General features: G+C 46.1%; 2 protein-coding genes across 17 annotated transcripts in view; one reads left to right on the top strand and one right to left on the bottom strand.

Annotated features, from left to right (window-relative positions):
• Positions 1–6,990, top strand: part of TMEM209 (transmembrane protein 209) — a 35,484-nt gene extending 28,494 nt beyond the window's left edge. For 3 of the 14 annotated variants that reach the window (XM_023250569.2, XM_011280543.4, XM_011280544.4), the window contains exons 14-15: positions 665–738; positions 5,289–6,990. In XM_023250569.2, coding sequence (XP_023106337.1) covers positions 665–738; positions 5,289–5,343 — 129 coding nt within the window. In that variant the 3' untranslated portion in view covers positions 5,344–6,990. Of the gene's footprint in view, positions 1–664; positions 739–1,466; positions 1,692–4,663 lie in introns of those variants that run through there. The other 11 variants (XR_006594567.1, XR_006594565.1, XM_045052750.1 and 8 more) reach the window with 11 other exon arrangements.
• An 11,780-nt stretch (positions 6,991–18,770) lies between these two features.
• KLHDC10 (kelch domain containing 10) overlaps positions 18,771–19,792 on the bottom strand; it is a 70,929-nt gene continuing 69,907 nt past the window's right edge. For all 3 annotated transcript variants that reach the window (XM_023250566.2, XM_023250567.2, XM_045052746.1), the window contains one exon: positions 18,771–19,001. In XM_023250566.2, coding sequence (XP_023106334.1) covers positions 18,786–19,001 — 216 coding nt within the window. In that variant the 3' untranslated portion in view covers positions 18,771–18,785. The remainder of the gene's footprint in view (positions 19,002–19,792) is intronic.

Here is a 19,792-nt window from a genome sequence, read left to right as displayed (position 1 = left end):
CAAAAATAAATAAAAACATTAAAAATTTTTTTTTCTTAATTGTTTTAAGTTTATTATAAGATTGTAACATAATTTATTCAACCGTTCTCCTACCATTGAACATTTTGGATGTTCTAAATCTTTGTTTTATAAATACTGCTGAATATTCATCTTTATGGATATAGCGGTCTACGTTTTGGGTAATTTCTTTAAAGTCCAAAAGTGGAATTCTAGGTTACAGAATATTTTCAAAGCTTTTAAAATATATTATCAAACTACTTTTATACAAAAGGTTATGTACCAGTTTACATTTCTATTCAGGTATCTTACTCTTAACTGCAGACTTCAGTTCTATTGATGAGCTTTGTAGTTATTGTTGTTACCAGCTTCTTTACAAAAAAATTTTATATTGACTATAATCATAAATCGTGTTCTCCATCAGATTCCTAGAAGAGAGTATTAATTGCATTTTTTTCAAATTTAATATTCCAGCTTTATAAGTGTTAATATTTTGGGCCATTGAAGTTTCTGTACAAATCCATGCAAATGAAAGTCTGAATTACACGGAATTCTGAGTTAGTAGAATGTGAATTGATAGGATCTGCATTTATCTTTTTGTTTGGTTTGTATAATCTTTGGCTTGGCTTGGTTTAAATCTTGCTGTCTTTTTTTGTCTTTGTTCCAGGGCCGAAATAATATGTTTCATACATTGTTAATGTTTCTCTACATCATAAAAACCAAAGAGTCAGGAATGCTTGGGTAGGTATTGATGCTTTAAAAATGCAAGTACTTAACTTATTTACTGTTTTTCTTCCCATGTTAAGATTCTGCAGAAGCAGCATCATATATTGAAAAGATTGTGGAGTGAACAAGAGATAGGGCTTTTGGCACTAGCTCAGCCCTGTCACTAACCAGTTCTATTCTCTTGGGCAAATCCATTGATTCCTCACCAGCCTCCATTTCCCTACTGGTTTCCCTCATTGGCTTTACGGTTGTGTCCCTCAAGAAGCAACTCTGAGGATGTATTTCAAGCTCTTGCCAATTTAAAATTTATCAACAGAACAAAACAAAAGCCATCCCATTTCAGACACAGCCTTCTGCAAAATGTTTATACTTCTAGAGAGGCTGAGTCAGCACCCATTCCATAATATTATTAACTGGGACAGAAAAATGGTCAGTTGAAATTGTTTACTTTGTTATTCTAAATATTTAGAATGAAGCTCACGTCCTGTTTCAATAAATTCAGAATTGTCATATGGTCATTTTGGTGATCCGAAATATTAGCGTATCAAATAATATTTTGAAGCAGGAGGACTGGTTAAGGCTGGGGAAATCTCGTAATGCAAGGTCTAGAACTCTCAAAACCTGAGGTTAAGAAAATGTGAAGGGAAAGGCTTGGAGTGGAGAATGTCTGGGGTCCATTCCAGTTCCGATATGCATGCCTCTTTTCAGTTTAGCTTAGGTGTCCTGTTTTATATGTGTTTTAGAACTACTTTGTCTGATAGAGCAGCCATCCATCACATGTGACAATGAGCATTTGAAACATGACTAATCTGAATTGAGATGTTCTGTAAGTGTAATGTATATAGACCAGAATTTGAAGACCCAAGAAAAAGGGGGGTACAAAAGATCTCATTAATACTTTTGTGCATTGATTACCTGTTGAATTAATACATTGGATATATTGGATTAAATGAAATATATTACTGAAATTAATTAAACCTGTTTCTTTTTACTTTCTATAAACATTTTAAGATGTCTACTAGAAAATTTAAAATTATGGGGGCATCTGGCCAGCTCAGTCAGTAGAGCTCACGACTCAATCTCTCAGGGTCGTGAGTTCAAGTCCCAGGTTGGGCATAGAACCCACTTAAAATAAAAATTTTTTTAATATAAATAAGATTAAATGTAAACAAATCAATTTAATAAATTAAATATAAATAAAATTAACTATAAATAAAATTTAAGAAGTAACAAAAATAAATTAAAAATATATTTAGAAAAAAATTTTAAATGATGTATGTGGTTTGCATTTCACTGACATCACATTATATTTCTACTGGACAGTACTGCTCTAGAGAAAGCCAAGTTCCTGTCCTTAAACATACTAAATTCAAAGATTTTTAAAAGACATAAACAGTCCAAAAAAATTTTTTTTTCACCAAATCAGTCTATGGTTTTAATGTGATTCCTATCAAAATCCTAGCAAGTTTTTTTAGTTCTCTTCTTAATTTTTTTTTAATTTACATCCAAATTAGCATATATAACAAATTTTTTTTAATATTTATTTATTTTGGGGATGGTGGGCAGAGAGAGAAGGAGACACAGCCTCTGAGCTGTCAGCACAGAGCCCAGTGCAGGGCTCGAACTCCTGAGCCATGAGATCATGACCTGAGTTGAAGTCAGACGCTTAACCAACCCAGCTACCCAGGATCCCCTTTTATCATATATATATATACATATATATATACATGTATATATATGTATATACATGTATATATATATGTATATATATATGTATTTTTTTTTCTTTAATGTTTATTTTTGAGAGAGAGAGAGAACGAGCAGGGGAGGGGCAGAGAGAGGAAGACAATCTGAAACAGGGTCCAGGCTCCGAGCTGTTATGACGGCACAAAGCCCGACAGCGGGGCTCGAACCCACGGACTGTGAGATCATGACCCAAGCCGAAGTCTGACGCTTAACTGACTGAGCCATCCATGTGTCCCATTGTCATATATGTTTTAACGTAAGAAAGATTAAATAGGAAACTCACTTTTGTGAAGCATCTAAACTAAATATTCTTTTTTCCTTATTTTTTAATTATAAAAGTAATACATGCCCAATATGCAAATACCTAAATGCTACAGCAGTGTATAGACTAGAAATTGAAAATTCCTGTCTGGTCAGCCTCTCAATCCCACTGCCTCTGAGTACCCAATGTTAGCAGTTAAAAGTGTATGTTTATAGACTACTTTCTGGGAATAAGTTGATCTGGATTTTATTTTTCATTTTGTTTAAACATGTATTGTGCCTAAACATATTATCCTGTGCTTTTTTTTTTTAATCTTTTTTTTTTTTTGACATTTATTCATTTTTGAGAGACAGAGACAGAGCATGAGCAGGGGAGGGGCAGAGAGAGAGAGGGAGACACAGAATCCAAAGCAGGCTCCAGGCTCTGAAGTGTCAGCATAGAGACCGACACAGGGCTAGAACCCATGAACTGCAAGACCATGACCTGAGCCCAAGTCAGACGCTTAACTGACCGAGCCACCCAGGCACCCCTCGAATGTTTGGTTTTAATTGAAAGTTTATCTTTTCCTCTCTAGATCCAAATTGACATTTTGATGCATTAATGATTTGTCATGATAGCTTGAAGTTTGTGTTGAGCGCTAGGTACGCTTTGTCCACATAAAAATGGAAAAATTTCAGAAGTACTTAGGAGGCTGGCTCAATCTGTAGAGCATGCAACTCTTGATCTGGGGGTTATGAGTTCAAGCCACGTGTTGGGTATAGAGCTTATTTAAAAAATAAATAAAGTAAAATAAGATTGAAATATTTAGTGGGGTAATGACTTACTTAGAGGCCAAGAAGAATTCATACAATTTTTAAAGTGCGTATCTTATTGAGCAACTTAAATGTGGAAAAGAAACATTTCAAACTAAAACTAATACATCTTTTATTTATTTGAGATTTTTTTTTCTTAACCAAGGGAAAAACTTTGAAATTATTAACTTTTTAAATGATTGATTAATCTACTTGATACATTCTAAAACAATCAAATGCTTAAAAACTATCCTATAACTTAAAGGAAATAAGCAAGTGGCTCAAATAGAGTCCATTTGGAATCATTCCCATAAAGCAGCAGCAGATTGATCCAAATACATTATCCAGTCAATGCCAGATATTTGTGCAGTTACTGGAATGAGATGACTGGTTTACTTCCAAAAGGGGGAAAAAATCTAGACAGAATTAACTGCACAACAATTTAAGTGTTCTGTTCAGCAGATAAACTGTAAATAAAGTTTAAAGCTAAAACTAAATGGCAAACTGAGACAAAATTTTATAGTTGCAACAGATATAGCAAGTCCAAGCTAATATCCATCATATGTAAAGAGCATATATAAATTCATTGGAAAGAAAATATATAGAAAATGGTCATAGACATGAAAAACTTGCACAAAAAAGCTTTGTGCATATGGCTAATAATCACAAAAAGTTGCTGGTTAGCCTCATATAAAACAAGCCAAAATTAAAACTTTTTTTCTATCAGATTGAGATTTAGCATTTGCAGGGTTTTTTTGTGTTTTTTTTTTTTTAAGATTCTTTTTTTTTTTAAATATACCCAACATGGGACTCTACACCCAACATCACAACCCTGATACCAAGATTTGCATGCACTACTGATTGAGCCAGCCAGGTGCCCCTCTCATTGGCAGTTTTGGTGAAGAGTTCCTTGAAGAAATGGGAAAAGCCAATTAATACATAAATGACCTTTTTTGAAGGGCATTTTTGTAATATGTGTATATATTTTAAAATTTTTGTCAAAAGCAATAACTACTCATAATTTTACAAGTCCTGTGGTGCTGTAAGTTCATGACAGAAATAACCAGTTCCCTGTTCCCCAAGCCCACTAAAGACAGCCACCTGAAACTCTCTTAGCCTTTTTCTTCTGATATTATTATAGTTCCAAATAGTAGAGGCATGCGGCTGTTCCTTGATTCTTCAGTTTGGGACATCGGAGGTTGATTTCTTACTTTGTCAGATGAGTAATCTCTTTCTCTTATAGCCCTCTCCTTTGTACTTTGAATACTGTATAGTACTCTCTAGAGTAGGAGTAGATTTTTCTTTTTGTTTATATATAAGTAGGGTTTAGTTTAAGCTATATTAAGAATTCCCATGTACACATTCACTAAAGCATCCATAATAATTAGTAAATTCTTAATTCGGGTTTAATAGGTAAAATTCTCTAAGAAACCTAGCAGCTCTATATCATAGCCTCCATGTAAGAAATTTAATTGCTACCTCTACTTTAATCTTGCTAAAATTATTCTGTAATATTCCTTGAATTTTCCACACCCTGTAAACGCATTTGTCCTAAATTGGGGTTTTAAGCCCAGTGAAGAAAGCAATTACTATTACTAGGGTCCACCTGATAAGCCATATGTAACATAACTCATTACAGAATGGCATTAAATGTTATCAGTTAAATATGTATTCCTTGTAAAGACTAGTTTTTGTTATTTGAAGAGACCTTAAATGTTTGGAAATCAATTCAACTAAAAAGTTTTTTTTTTTTTTTCTTTTTATAGGAGAGTTAATCTTGGTCTATCCGGTGTGAATATTTTGTGGATTTTTGGCGAGTAATGTGGGTCGTTTAATTCCAAACATTAGGACTTTTATTTGATTGAACCAGGAGTTGAATCTAAGCATCTCTGAGTCACTGTGTCTTTTGAAATAAGATACATCTGTGTGTGTTAACAGACTCTTTTAGATTTAACGAAAAATTAGCTATTATGAAACTTCTTGTTAAAGTATTTCCTGTGTTCTCTACACTGAGAGACATTACCTTCACTTTTTTTATTACCTTTCAGATTTTTCAGTTGTCTGTGAAACTGCAAACCTTCAGGTATTTGTTGACCCAAAACAGTGCAATTTCCCCTTAATTAAGAAATTTGAGTCCTTTTTCATTGTAACCTACAAATGAGAATCATCCACCTGATTTTTCCCCACAAAAAAATTATTTTTTTCAATCGCATTATTTGGTGTAAATTTTAAAAAGAAACAAGGAAATTGCTAATTCACCTTTTTTATCTCTTTACTTCCCTGTTGTTCTATAGATCAGCCCAAGGCCCACATGTAAAGAGATGAGATCAACTTGTAAGCAATGTATTATTAGTCCATGTGCATTTTTAAATAATATTGAAAGAGGTTTGACAGTGTTGGCATGTTTAGAAGTCAGCTCTCAGATTAACTCACAGAGTTAAAACTATCTGGGTCTTAGGTTAAAAGGCTGAAGACATTAAGAAACTCTTGCTTTCTTTTTAATAATTCAACCTGTGTTATTTTAAGAGTTCTCTTTTAAGATCATACAATATCTGTTTAAATTTTTTTAGATATGTTCAAAATATCTGGAGAGTAAGAAGTGACTGAGTTTTGCTTGACTCTATTTTCTTACGTATCTGTGTATAGGACCTTGAAGGCTAGCTAGCAAGTGTGTTTGTTTTCCGGATTGACGTCCTATTAGAGACCACTTCTGTCACCTTACGTAAACTGGAAACAAAACTAGAATCTTCTGAGTAACTGCATTTTGGTCCTATATGTGCATCCCGTTTTTAATAATTTGTAAATTCTGTTTTTCAACAAGTCGTTCCTGTGTTTTGAAAGTCCTATGTCCAGAGGAAAGGAGGTTTCTTTTCACTGCTTTTGATGTATGTTGAACATGTTTGCTGTGGTATTTTAGAAGAAAATGTCAATTAAACATGTTAAATACGAGAACATGTGAAAATCTAAGTACTGTTTCAAAACTTATTGAAGGTGTCACGGAATAACAGTTGTTACATGGCTAACATTCTTTATTAAAGGGAATAAGGGAAAAATTTTAACACATTAAGACAAAGGTTTTTTTTTCTTTATAGGACTTATGGCAGCTTTTAGTCCGAAAATTCAAAGCTGTAATATTTTTATTTTGTGACTATCAAGAAAATATAATATGTGGGAAATATACATGTAAAAAGACTAGAGATACATGCTAAAAAAGAAAAGCTCTTTTGTTTGCATACTGTGAGTCTAGCGTGGGTTACTATATTCTAGGTAGTTTTCCCATACTGACTAGTCTCCACGAGTGTTTGAGCCAACTTATACTTTAATGTAGCCTTTATTAAAAATACTTTGATAAATTAGTTGGCATTCACACGTCAGGAAGACAGTGCACTGCAAATATGGTAAAATTTTTTGGGTCTTTGTGTTAAAATGAGTAAATACCTACTTTAATTAAATGTTATTTATAGGGTATTTTTCACGAGTTTTTCTTTTCATTGCTTGACTCATCCTTGTGGGATCAGATCCACCAATTATGTTGATTTTAGATTATGTTCTCTGTATCATTTATCCTTCCCCCCCCCCGCTATGAATATCAGCCTTTACTTCAGCCAAATTTGTTTTAGGAGCGTATCTAGGTGTTCATAATTTAGTTCCCACGAAGACATAAAAATGCTGTGTTGCTTGGCTTTCTCGAACTGGTATATGGTACACTTTAAACTGATATTTCTGTGGTGAAGACATGTAGCATATGGCTGGCACTTCTAAACCGGCTTTGGAACAGAAGTCCTTTATTTTTTTAGAATATCAATCTTTTAAATGTGGACTTTTCCTCAAAGGTCAGTCTTGGTCCTGTGTTTCCCTGTCTCTGCTTTTCCTTAGAGATCTCATTCACTCCACAACTTCGTTTATCACCTCTCTGCATCTGATTCCCAAATTTACCACCAACCATAACGTCTCTCCCGCCTGAGCTCTGGCGTCCGACATTTCCATTCGCGTGTCCTGTGGACTGTGCGACCGGAACTGAATTCACATCTGCCAAAACCCGCTCGCTCTTCTAACCTCCCTTTTTCTGTTCATTGTACTACCAGTTGCCCACGCTCAAAACTCCGGTGTCATCTTTGATTCCTTCGCTCCCTGGGTCCCCAATCCAATTAGGCAGCAAACCTCATCCATTCTTCCTTAACAGTGTCTCTTGCAGCTGTCCCTTTCCGTTTCTGCTGCCCCTGTGCTCATTTGCACCCTTATCAACTCACATAGGACCACTACGACAGCCTAATTCATCTCGCAGCTTCCTAATTGTTGCCGCGCTTCCAGACTTTCCAATTCATCCCGCACATTCTCTTCAAATTCATCTTCCTGAAACACCTGTTTGATCATTTCATTCCCCTGATCAATTCCTTAGCCTGACATTTAAAGCCCTCCGCAATCTGGCCCCAAGCTAGCCTTCTCCTCCCAGATCCCCGGCCCCAGCCAGGGCGGGCTGCCGCTCGCTGGGCTCTCTGTGCGCTTCCTCCCGCTTGTCCCCCCCACTCTCTGGGGAGCCCCCAGAGCAGCCTGCCCCTGCCTTGAGACTTCACTCTGATTAAACCTGCTATTTTTTGGAGCTAGTCCTGACCACTCCAGCTGGCAGTCGTTTCTCCCCCAGGGTGATTGGATCCGTGCCCCTTTTCTGGCACTCAGCAGCCATATGAATAGATTCAGAAGTGACTTTTGGTCTAACGGTGCGTCCTCGTATCTTTTCTCATCTGCTGAAAAGAACGGAGTTTTTTACTAGTCTGAGCTGTCCTGCTGTTCGGGACGACTTGACAATGGCTAAAGCCACCTTCTGGGAAAGGCTTGCATTCTCCTCTTTGAAGGACGCCTTTCGAGCAGCCAGGCTCCCTGGCTTTCCTTCTGTGTTAGGCCTGAGGAGAAGGAAGCAGCCCCGGGACCGGACAGCAACAGGGGGGCTGCCCGAGTGAGGTGTGAGGAAAATGCCACAACCGGGTGCCTGCACCCCAAAGGTCTTCCTCAGGGAGCTGGGTGAGGCCCCGCGCCTTAGCACGCTGTTCCAAATGCCACAGCGTCCACGGGAAGGGGCGCGGGGTGCACCCATCCCTCGGTGACTCCGGTCCCGGCCGCCTCCAGACCGTGGGTAGTGGCCGAAGGCAAAAACGCGTGACTGTGAGCAACAGGGGGCTGGGCTCTCTGGCGGGAAAGCTTCTGAGAAGGATCTGGGGGGGCCTTGTCTGCACACTTAAAATGAGAGGGGTTTGCCCAACGAGCACCTGTGCTTCCTGGTCCCTGGTGACCAGGTTGCCACATCTCACTGGGTGTGCCAGTGGCTTTCTGCTGAGTCTAGAGGTTGTTAGGTGTTGCTTCTGAGCCACATCTTTAATTCGAGCCCTGGAAGGTCATCCAGGATTCCATTTCCACACTGACTGAGCTGTACTCACCTCGGGGACAGGTCGTGGGTTCCACAGGCAGGGTTAGGAAGAGGAGTCCGGTACAGCTTAATGGGGCTGCAGAGCAAGCAGGACCCCGTCCACCCAGGGATATTTCACCACAATGTCCCCTGCGGGCAGTCCCCAGCTGCGGCCGTGGGTGCCGTAATGACCGTTCAGAGCCTGGAGCCTGCTTTGGATTCTGTGTCTCCCTCTCTGCCCCTCTCCTGCTCGCTCTCTCTTTCAAAGATAAATAATAAACATTAAAAAAAATTTTTTTAATAAAATAAAGCTATAGTTACATCCTTTCATGTCCCCAAAGCAAAATGAATACTCCAAAACCAGTCTGGCTAGAAGAGCCACTGGCCTGAATGGGCTGAGGCTTGGGAGGGCTGAGCTCTTTTCCCTGACTGGGGCAGGGTAACCACCGTTTAGGCTGATTCTGATTCAGAGATCACTGAGAAGCTACAAGCTAAAATAACGGATGACAGTGCTTTTAGGTAGGGAAAAAACTGGCTTTGCAAAGTCCCCAAACAGACTATCAGCATAAACGTAAGAAATGGCCCCTTTGGCATTGTGAAGCCACTATCTCGTTCATGGACCAGGAGACCTTCATGGCCTTGACACGCCCTTGCCCCACCCCAACTGCTCTTGCCCAGCCGGATCTGCCCCCTGCTCCCTCCTTCCTCCCCCCACCCCAGATCTGGCCCTTCCCCAGCATAGACAGTGCCACCTTTGTACCTTGAAGGCTGGGCTTTCTGGTCTACCAAGAAAACCCCGTCTCCTTCCTTTCCCATTTCTAAACTAGAAGGAAAAAATAACAACCCTGAATCAGACTCTGCTTTCATGAACTGCATCCCATAGGGGGAAAGTCAGAAGGTGGTGATCTGCTCCGTTGGGGGCAAGACTTGTTTTCTCAGGCAGCGGCCAGGCACGATTCTTCCTCAGACGCATGGTGTGTAGACTGGAACCGGGCAGCTCTGTGATAGTTTTGGCCCAGACTACAGGCATCAGCGTCCTGAGCTCCAGCTCCACAGAAAGGCCCCTTGTGCTCCTAACGGGGAGGGGCATCATCCACTGGACAGCCTGCGGGGCAGAGCAGTCCGGCTAACTCGTGAAAGTAAGACTTGGCAGAAGAAAGATCTAAAGCCATCAGCCCCCAAACCTGGTAGTTGGAAAAGGTGTTAACGTGGCATCCGTCTCAAGTTAGTTAACCGCTCTTAAAAGTAAATTCAGTAAGGGGCGCCTGGGTGGCTCAGTCGGTTGAGCGTTCGGCTCAGGTCACGATGTCGCGGTTTGTGGGTTCGAGCCCCACGTCGGGCTCTGTGCTGACAGTTCAGAGCCTGGAGCCTGCTTCGGATTCTGTGTCTCCTTCTCTCTCTGCCCCTCCCCCACTTGTGCTCTGTCTCTCTCTGTCTCTCAAAAATAAATGTAAAATTTTTTTTTTTGAAAAAAAAAAGTAAATTCGGTACGATGTTCTGCTTCCAGTTCAAAGTTCTGCATGAGTTCTTTAAAGTCTTTTTTAAGCCATCTTGAAAATTCCTGGAGCTAACTACCTTAAAGTTGTGGTTAGACTGTACTTAGAACTCGGAGCTAACGTCCACATCCCAGAATTATGGATTCTCTTAAATGAGACACAACGTATTTTCTATGCAGCCAGAGAAATGATCTTTCATTGAAACTGCTCTATCTCTGAGTCAGTTGCTACTTTTTCCCACCTCAAGACTCTGTTTCCCCACACATACGCCCTCCCCTCTCACCTACCCGCAGTAGTTTTCTGCTGGTGACGGATCTGCAGCTCTCACTGGCTTGCCCTTCTGACCCTGTCCCGGCAGGTGCAACAATGGGGCAGTGCTAGAACAAATACCAAGGAAAACCAGAGGCCCTGCAGACAGTGGAACTCCTGTAAATGTTGGAGCTTCCGTTAGACTCTGGCTTCCTTCAGGTCCTTGAGGGCAGGTGCATGTGAGATACTCAGGAACTATTTGTTGGATTAACAAGCGGATTGAGTAGAAATTCACTTGAAAAGCCATCCTTTTCTTGTTCTGGACTGGAATTTTCAATGTGCTTTCCATGCTGAAGACTGGTAGAGGGCTCTCTGGCTGGTGAGTAGAAGGGCGGCAGAGAGGAAAAAGGACTAGGAATTGGCAGTTGGCTCTAAACTTGTAGAGAAGGTCAGAGGACCCACTCTACATTTCCATGCATCCTTCTTCATTGGGCTCTATGGAAATGAATTCAGTAGTAAGGAGTACGTATACGCCTGGGAGTGGGTGGAGCCATCCAGATGCACATCTGCCAGCAGTTTCTCAGTTGGGTGCAAAATTGGTAGCATCCTGCAAGCTGAGACAGCCGGAGCTGTGTTAGGATAGATGCGAGGTGGGAGAGCTGGGAACCCCGTGATCCGGTCCCGGGATACCATCATCCCGTTCCCTGGCACACTGCAGAGTTTTCTCCAAGTATGTGTCTCATTGGACCAGAAGATGTACTTCCTGAGCTGCTTCTCTGGAACATGCTTTCTCTGAGGATAGCCTCCGTCTGTGCCCCACCGGCCACACCAGGATCGGCCACACTCCTCCACTGCTGGTGGCCCTGGAAATTAGTACAGCCTTTTCGGAACATAACACGGGGCTACACATATATCTCCGTCACTCCTGCTGCATAACAAACTATTCCCCCAAAGCATCATTCAGTATCACTTTTCCCCGGGGAGCTGGAAGACTGAATCGTCTTTAAGGCTCGTTCATTCACATGGCTCGTGGTCGATCCTGGCTATTGGCCGGGGGCCTAACTGGGAATGTGGGCGGAATGCCCACACAGGGCTTCCACATGTGGCCTGAGCCACCTCTTAATTCCGAGAGCAAGTATCTTGAGAAAGGAGGGGGGAGATGGGGACAGAAGCGTATTACTTTTTATAACCTAGACTCGAAAGTTGCACGTTTCTTCCACTGCATCCTGTTGATCGAGGCGGCTACAAAGAACGGACCATTTTCGAAGGGAGGGAGCCTAGACCCCACCTCTCCATGGAGAGAGTATGTGGGATGGGTCATATGTTGATGTGGCCATTTTTGAAAAATACAATCTACCACAAAGTGCAATGCCCACCTCCTGCGATATTAATACTCTTTGGCTCATCGATCCCAGGAAAATGTATCCTAGGAAAATATTCAACAGGAAAAAAATAAGTTATGCCTAAAGATATTCATTGTGAGCATTTGCTCATTGATTTATCCATCCCCCCAGTAAATATTGTTTAAATTCTTTTGCTAGGTGCTAAGAATACAGAGGAGACTTAATATACCCGTTTTGCCCTCACATGGTTTCTAGTCTATAATAGCTAAAAACAAAATCCATCCAAATGTCTAGTGATAGAACGGTTTAATCAATTATTATTGTACCTCAATTCTGTGAGATCTACCCTTGAATGAGATACTTACAGACTTAGTTTGACCTCTTTCTAAAATTCCTCCAACTCTAACAAGACTAAAAAGATGGGGGAAACGTCGGGTAGAAGTGAAAGCAAATCAAAGTTGTACGTCTGCTGTGGTTACAATTATGTAAAAATATGCATGCGGATCGCCAACTACAACAGAATATCCAAATGTGAACTCGCTTGTTGAAACGGGAACGTGGATGATTGCTTTTCCATTTTCAATTCCCTCTCAATGGTATGTCGCTTTTACAATAAAAAAAAAAAAAAAAAAAGTCCGGAAAGGGGGGTAGGGTGGGGGAAAGTGGTGCAAAACAGAATTTTACAGGTCAGAGGAAGAGAAGGCTCTGCTGAGTGAGAAGGTGAGGTGGGACAGGTGGCAAATGAGCTTCAGCAGGAGGAGAAAGCAGCAGGGATCCAGCCATGAAGACCGGAGCGGGGGAGCTGACTTTGGAAAACTGCAAAGCATCCCACCCGGGCCGTGTTTACCAGAGCCTGGGAAGTTGGGGCTCGAAGGGAAGGTTCACCTAAGGCTGCAGAGTTGACCGTAGAGACCCCGCCGCTTTTTGAGCAGAGATTGAAGTCAAAGGTGTGCCCAAGGAAGATGCCCCTGCCCGCTGTCCCGAGGATGACAGAAGCAGGCAGGGAGGCCTGGGAGGAGGCTGCTGCCGAAGGCCAGGTGGGGCAGGAAGGCTTGGAGAGCGTTTGTGAAAGCGGAAACGGTCACAACGTGGTACCTTGGTAGACACGGCCCCCGAGACTTCGGCCTGCGCGGTTATGACGATTGCAGCGCTAATCGCGGAAACTGGAGGAAGAAGAACCGGTTGGCAGAAGAGAGATTTTCAACACGCTGAGTTCGAGCTGTTAACTGGGACATCCACACGGAATGACAACAGATAGCTGGAAACATAAAGTCTGAATCTTAGGGAAGAGATCCCCTTTTTGGCAAAATGGTCTGAACCTCCCACTCGGCCTAGAAGGCTCTTCCCCCAGCTGTGTGTAACATCTGCTTCCTGTCTTCAGGAAGAGCTCTGCTCAAATGCCGCCTCCTTGGACGCTTTCTTGCCACCCTAAAATGGCACTGCTGTCACCATCTCCCTTACCCCGCTCAGCTCTTCTTCATTGCACATACGTGAGACTTTACTTACCCCCACCAGCGCCCCCCTTTACAGATGGGACGCCTGCGTCATCGTCCTGTGTTAAGAACTGCACGTTGGGGCGCCTGGGTGGCTCAGTCGGTTAAGCGTCCGACTTCGGCTCAGGTCATGATCTCGCGGTCGGTGAGTTCGAGCCCCGCGTCGGGCTCTGTGCGGACAGCTCGGAGCCTGGAGCCTGTTTCAGATTCTGTCTCCGTCTCTCTCTGCCCCTCCCCCACTCACCCTCTGTCTCTCTCCTTCAAAAATAAATAAACATTAAAAAATTAAAAAAAAAAAAACTGCACGTTAATGGGCAACGGGGCGCCGATTCGCTCTTATGTGAATTTCCATTATGAAATGATAATAACAAAAGGCATATATTCTTCTTACTCCCGAGCTCAGTCTAAAGATTGAAAACTCCTCTGCTCAAAAATACAACTTAGAAGAAAGGACACCCACCAACTGGTTTTTAAGAACTCTCCTGCATAGCGGCAGGTACTTCCAGGCATATCCCATTGGCCAGCCCTTAATCACGGGGACACATCAAGCCACAGGGGAATCTGAGGAAAGTAGGTTTTGTCTGCCATGATCATGGCCATGGCCAGCTAATAATCCTAGCACTACAGACGAAGGGGAAGGGTTGGATGTTGGACAGCAGCAGCAGTCTGTCACTGAGGAGATGTCTATACAAACCCACAGAGCCTTGGCTGTGCCTGCCTCCAAGGGCCATGAACACGGTACAGAGTCCATTGTCCCCTGGAACGGTGTAACTCACCAAGGGTTTCCTAACCCTCTCCCTGGTCCCCAGGCACTGACGATAAGGAAATGTTCAACATTTCTGTGTTCCAGATGCCAAGATCTGTAGAGCAAAACATTGCAGGGACATCTACAATGCTTCTGCTTAACATTCTAAGTATTTTTAGCCAGCACCAGCTACATAATTTGTGGGACCCAGTGCAAAATTAAAATTGGGGAGGCGGGGGGACACGCCTGGGTGGATCAGTTGGCCTGACTCTTGATTTTGGCGTAGGTCATGATCTCAAGTTCACAGGTTCAAGCCCCGCGATGGGCTCTGCGCTGACATCATGGAGCCTGCTTGGGATTCTCTCTCTCTGCCCCTCCCCTGCCCAAGTGCTCTCTGTCTCTGTCTCTCTCAAAAAAAAAAAAAAAAAAAAAAGAAAAGAAAATGTGGGGTCTCTTGTTAAAAATTACCAAGAATTTCAAGACAGCCACAACAGAGCATTAAACCAATCACAAGGCCCTTCTGAGTGTGGGGTCCTGGGTGGCTGTCCAGGTGGCAGTCCTGTGACACCAGTTCTGTGTTTAGCCTAAAAAGAAAGGATGTGTGTGTGTGTGTGTGTGTGTCTTTTTTAAGTTTGTTTATTTTGAAAGAGAGTATGTGAACGGGGAGGGAGAGAGAATCCCAAGCAGAGGCCACACTGTTGGCAAAGAGCCTGATGTGGGGCTCAATCCCATGAACCGTGAGATCGTGACCTGAGGCGAAATCAAGAGTCAGATCAACTGACTGAGCCACCCGGAGACCCAAGGAGCTCTTTAGATTGTGTGAAACACCACATGCAAGCAGTGTTGGCTTTGGGGGCCGCTTCAGTTTTGGGGTGAGATGTTTTTCCTTGTCATAGCTTAGAAAGCCTGGAAGTGGCCTTGGGGATCAAGCAGCTGGACTGTCTCATTGTACAGAAGACCCAGAAGCCCAAAGAGGGCCTGCCCCTGCCCAGGGTCCTGCTTGGGCCACTCTAGAAGTCCGGCCTTCAGACTCCGCAGTGCCGCAGGAGGTAGTCGTTTGTCCCCATCAGGCCGGCTCTGTGGTGCCGGGCCACAAGGCATCGTTGACACTCCTGGGACCTCCCAGCGCCTACTTGGGCTAGATTCTTCCTCCAGCCTGTATGGTCAAAGCAGACAAAACCAGGAGGCTCTCCATCCTTGGTTCCTTCTAGGGGATGTGCCACGAGTCCTCGGGAGCTGAATGGTGGCTTGAAGAGCTTGGCCACTGCGCTCTGATACTTACTTCCTCTCCACAGATGCCTCCAGGCTGGGCATCCGCGGCCTTGGTGCGGCGGTGGGCAGAGAGGTAAGGGCGGGACGCGGCGCACCTGCCAGGTAGGTGCTGAGGGCTCGCCCCGAGGGCACTGGCCGGGGTAGAGGCCAGGCACGCCCTCCTGGTGGAAGCGGGAGCGGGAGGCCGCGGGCCCGGGGAGGATCGGCCGTGTGGGAGTCGCGCTGAGCCGGGGCAGGCGCAAGGGCAGATGAATGTGTCACGGGGAGCGGGGCGGGCGGGGTGTCAGATGGGCACGCTTGTCTCCGGGGGGGGGGGGGGGGGGGGGGAAAGAAGGTTGTGCGAGACGCGAGGCGGAGGAGAGGGGAGCGATTAGCGAGCGGGCGTGAGTCACGCATCCAGTCCCCGGGCAGCGGCGCGCGCCGCGGGCTCCCCTGGGTGCGGACTCGGTGCCAGGCGGCGCAGCTGGCGCCGGGCAAGGTGCCAGCTTTCCTGCGGGGGCCTCGCGGGGTGGGGGCCGGAGCCGGGGATCTGATGGCCACCTGCTCCTGGCGTGAATCCAGAGGGCGCTGGTAGCTGTGCCTGCGGGGCCCTGCCGGTCCCCGGCGCCGCCACCACCCCCGTCCCCCCTTCCGCCCCCCCCCCCCCCCCCGCACGTCGCGCCCCCCACCCCCCGCGGCGGGAGGACAAAGCGGGGCCGCCCCACCGTCGCACGCGGCGGGCCCCGCACCGCAGGAGGGAAGGGCTCCCTGCCTGTGCCGGCGGGAGGCCCTCCCGGCCAGGACAGATGCTGTCCCTGCCTCCCTGCCAGGCCGGGACGCCCAGGCCGGTGACCACCAGCTTCCCTGTGCCGTGCGGGGCCGAGGGCCAAAGAAATCAAGTGGTTTTCATCCCCGCCGTAGGCCGCAGGGCTGCCAGTGGCTCAGGCCTTCATCCTGAAGGCACCTGGGTCCCCACTGTGGCCCGAGTTTCTGGAAGGCTCTGTTCAGAGTCGACCGCTTCTCCCTCCCCGACGTGGGCCCTGAGAGGGGTGGCCGTGGGTACGAGGGAGCCTGCCTCAGAAAAGGCACTAGGAAGGGAAGCCTGGGTGGCTCAGTCAGTTAAGCTTCCGGCTTCCCCTCAGGTCATGATGTGGCGGTCGGTGAGTTCGAGCCCCACGTCGGGCTGTGCTGACAGCTCAGAGCCTGGAGCCTGCTTCAGATTCTGTGTCTCCCTCTCCCTCAAAAATAAATAAACATTAAGCAAGAAAGGGCACTAGGAAGCCCCCCTTCTCCAGGAAGCTGCAGCAGCCCCAGCTGCAGGCCTGGAAGGAACTTCTGTTCCTAACCTCTGCCCTCTAACTAGGCTGCTGCCCGGGAGAGGGAGGTAGGGAAACAACGGCCTCTCCTCCTGAAGGTCCCTGTGGCTATGCAGGCACCCGCTGCACTGGCTTCTCTCTGTATCCACGGGGTTACTCGGGGGGTGTCGCAGGCCGGATGTCGGCCTTTCCAAAACTGTACCTGTGGCTGCTGAGGAGGAGGGGGTCTCTTACACCCGCGTGGTCACTTGCGTTGGCTCCTCTCCTGAGAAGCTCCTCTGCCCTGGTTGGGGAGGAGAGTGGGGGGCACTGACGTGTGTCCGGAAAGCTGAAGGTCACTGCCCGGCTTGGCCAGACCTGAAGGTTGGCCCATCTTCACACTTGGTAGCAGATGCCTCCCTGGGTCACAGTCATCCCCTGCATGCGCGTGTTTTTGAACTTAAAAAATTTTTAATTTTACTTTTTAAAAGTTTATTTATGGATTTTGAGAGAGTGGGAGGGGCAGAGAGAGAGGGAGAGAGAGCATCCCAAACAGGCCCCGCGCTGTCAGCACAGAGCCCGATGCGGGGCTCGAACTCACAAACCGTGAGATCGGAACCTGAGCCAAAACCAGGAGCCAGACGCTTAACCAACTGAGCCACCCGGGTGCCCCGAGTGGTATTGAACTTTTCACGTCACCTCTGATTTGCCCCCTCTGCCTCAGCGTTTGAAACCTCATGGTTTATGGACCATAAATATGTATGCACAGCCACTGGGGTGGTTTAGTCCTCCGGCCGTTTTGTCGGTATATTTGTGTTTCCTGACCTTTTTAGAATATCCTTGAGAAACAGAACACAGTTCCTGTTTCTTTTGTTTCCTTTTTGCTCACCAGGGTCTACCGTGGGGTTCTGTACACAGCCGGTGCTGAACTGCTTGCTAAATAAAATGGTGACAGCTTAGAGACGGTCCAGAGAGACTCAGTTGGTTGAGCGTCCGACTTCAGCTCAGGTCATGATCTCACAGTTTGTGAGTTCAAGCCCCGCATCAGGCTCTGTACTAACAGAGAGACTCTTAAGAGGCCCGTGGCGGTTACTGGAGATGTGGTGTGGCCCTCTCTGCAAGGCCCTGTCTCCTCAGCACCCACACCTGGCTGAGGTGACCTGCCTGGGCCGCCCGCCCTCCCTCACCCCCTTCACGACATGAATGTGAGGGTGGGCCAGCTCCTGGCAGACCCAGAGCTGAGCTGGGTGCAGCTGAGGCAGCCCAGCCGGTGGCCATCTTGCATCCGCGTGGTTGAGAGCTAGGTTGGATGGGCTCAGGCCCTTCCATCCCCACAGAACGGGGAGCACTGCTGCTGGGCTGCTCAAAGCTTCTCCAGAGGACGCCAGACCTGAGTCTGCACCTTAGCTCCCAGGCAGCAGGATCGAGGGGAGGGAGCAGCACATCCTCAGAGCCCCCACCATACTCGTACGCCAAGCGGCCCCCAACCCCCCATGGAGCAAGAGGATTTGGGGGCTCTAAGGGCCCAAAGTCTTGGCAGGCTTCTTAGTCTCCCCACCTCCCAAGCTGAGTCAAATTTTAATTGAAGCCTGTGAAGCACAAAGTCCTACAGAAACCATTAGGAGAGTCTTCTGGAAAATAGAGACTGACAAGAATCCCTGCAGGGAAGAGGATGAAAGAAATCACAGCTCACCAAGCCCTCTGGGCAACCAGTCCCGGGGCACCCAGCAGACGGCTTCTCCATCTCTGTCGTGCCCAAGTCCTCTCCCAACCCTGATCTCATTAAAAGGAAACCAAAAGAGCTATATTATTTGGCTTCCATCTGGTCTCTTGAGATTCAAGGACTTTAATCAGTAAAATGTTAAAGAATAAAATAACTCTACAATAACAAGAAAGCCGCCAGCTGGCCCTTCCAGTGACCTTGCCAGAGTGCCTGGGAAATGGATCACACCATCTGGGCTTGACTTCCCTCCTGGGGAAGAGTGAGCAATTATGCCATTTTAGGATCCAAGTTTACAAAAAATTTATTTCCCCAAATAAGAAAATTTGTGCCCCCCAAACAGCTTGCATCTAATATATCATCTGCTTCCTGCATCCCACTGCCCCCACCCCAAACCAGCCCTCCTCTCTTCCCTATTCCAGGCCCACAATTCCAACATGGCATCTTCGGGAAGGGTTGACAGTTCAAGGCACCACAGAGGGCTCCCTGTGAAGAAACGTGGAAATAAATTACACTGGTTGAAAAGATAAGAAAATTGGTTGAATTCCTCCTCCAGGTCCAAGTGTAGGACTTACCAGACCTCTTCCTGGGGCCATCTTGCTCTCATGGGGAGAACCTAAACTCAAATCTATGAAGGAAAGACAGAGTGGGCAAGGTGCCCAGCAGGTGACAGTTGAGAGAGAAGAGTGCTGGTGGTTCAGGCTGGGTCTCCCTTTTTCAAGGAGCCACTGAGAGGGAGCTTCAGGGTGTAGACCTGGGAGGCAGCCCTTAAATTCCCACATAGCGTCCTCTGGCAATGGCCGACTAGCCCTTACCCCATCTGGTGTGTCCCTGGGAAAAAGAGGCAAAGGGGAGCGGGAAGGACTCCACCACAGTAGGCAGGGTTGAACCTGGAGCCTGGGGCTCAGGCTCTGTGCTCTGAAGTGCCGTGAGGAAGGGGCTCAGGCTCTTCCTCCCCAAGAGGGACAAGGAAGAGGAAGCAGTCTGAGGTAAACCTCCCCATCGAAGGATATATTTTCAGCCTTGAGCCACTTGGCTGGCTCCCCCTCTCACCCCACTCCCCTCCTCAGACTCCTTTTCCACAGCCTGTGGAAGCCCATAGAAGCTTCTTTCATAGCCATGGAAGCTTTGCCCGGTTCAAAGGGTTAGGCACCACAAGCAGGCCCCGGGGGTCATTGTCATGTTGGTCTTCAGTGCCCTTTCCGAAAGAACTGGCCATCATCCTCCCAGGAGCAGCCCAGACCGCAAAGGTTGGTGTGGCCCGAGTGCAGTGGGAA

The sequence above is a fragment of the Felis catus genome, chromosome A2 (genome assembly GCF_018350175.1).
Source record: "Felis catus isolate Fca126 chromosome A2, F.catus_Fca126_mat1.0, whole genome shotgun sequence".
Classification (NCBI taxonomy): domain Eukaryota; kingdom Metazoa; phylum Chordata; class Mammalia; order Carnivora; family Felidae; genus Felis; species Felis catus.
The sequence above is the reverse complement of the archived record's forward strand: the minus strand, read 5'-3'. Positions and strand labels throughout refer to the sequence as shown.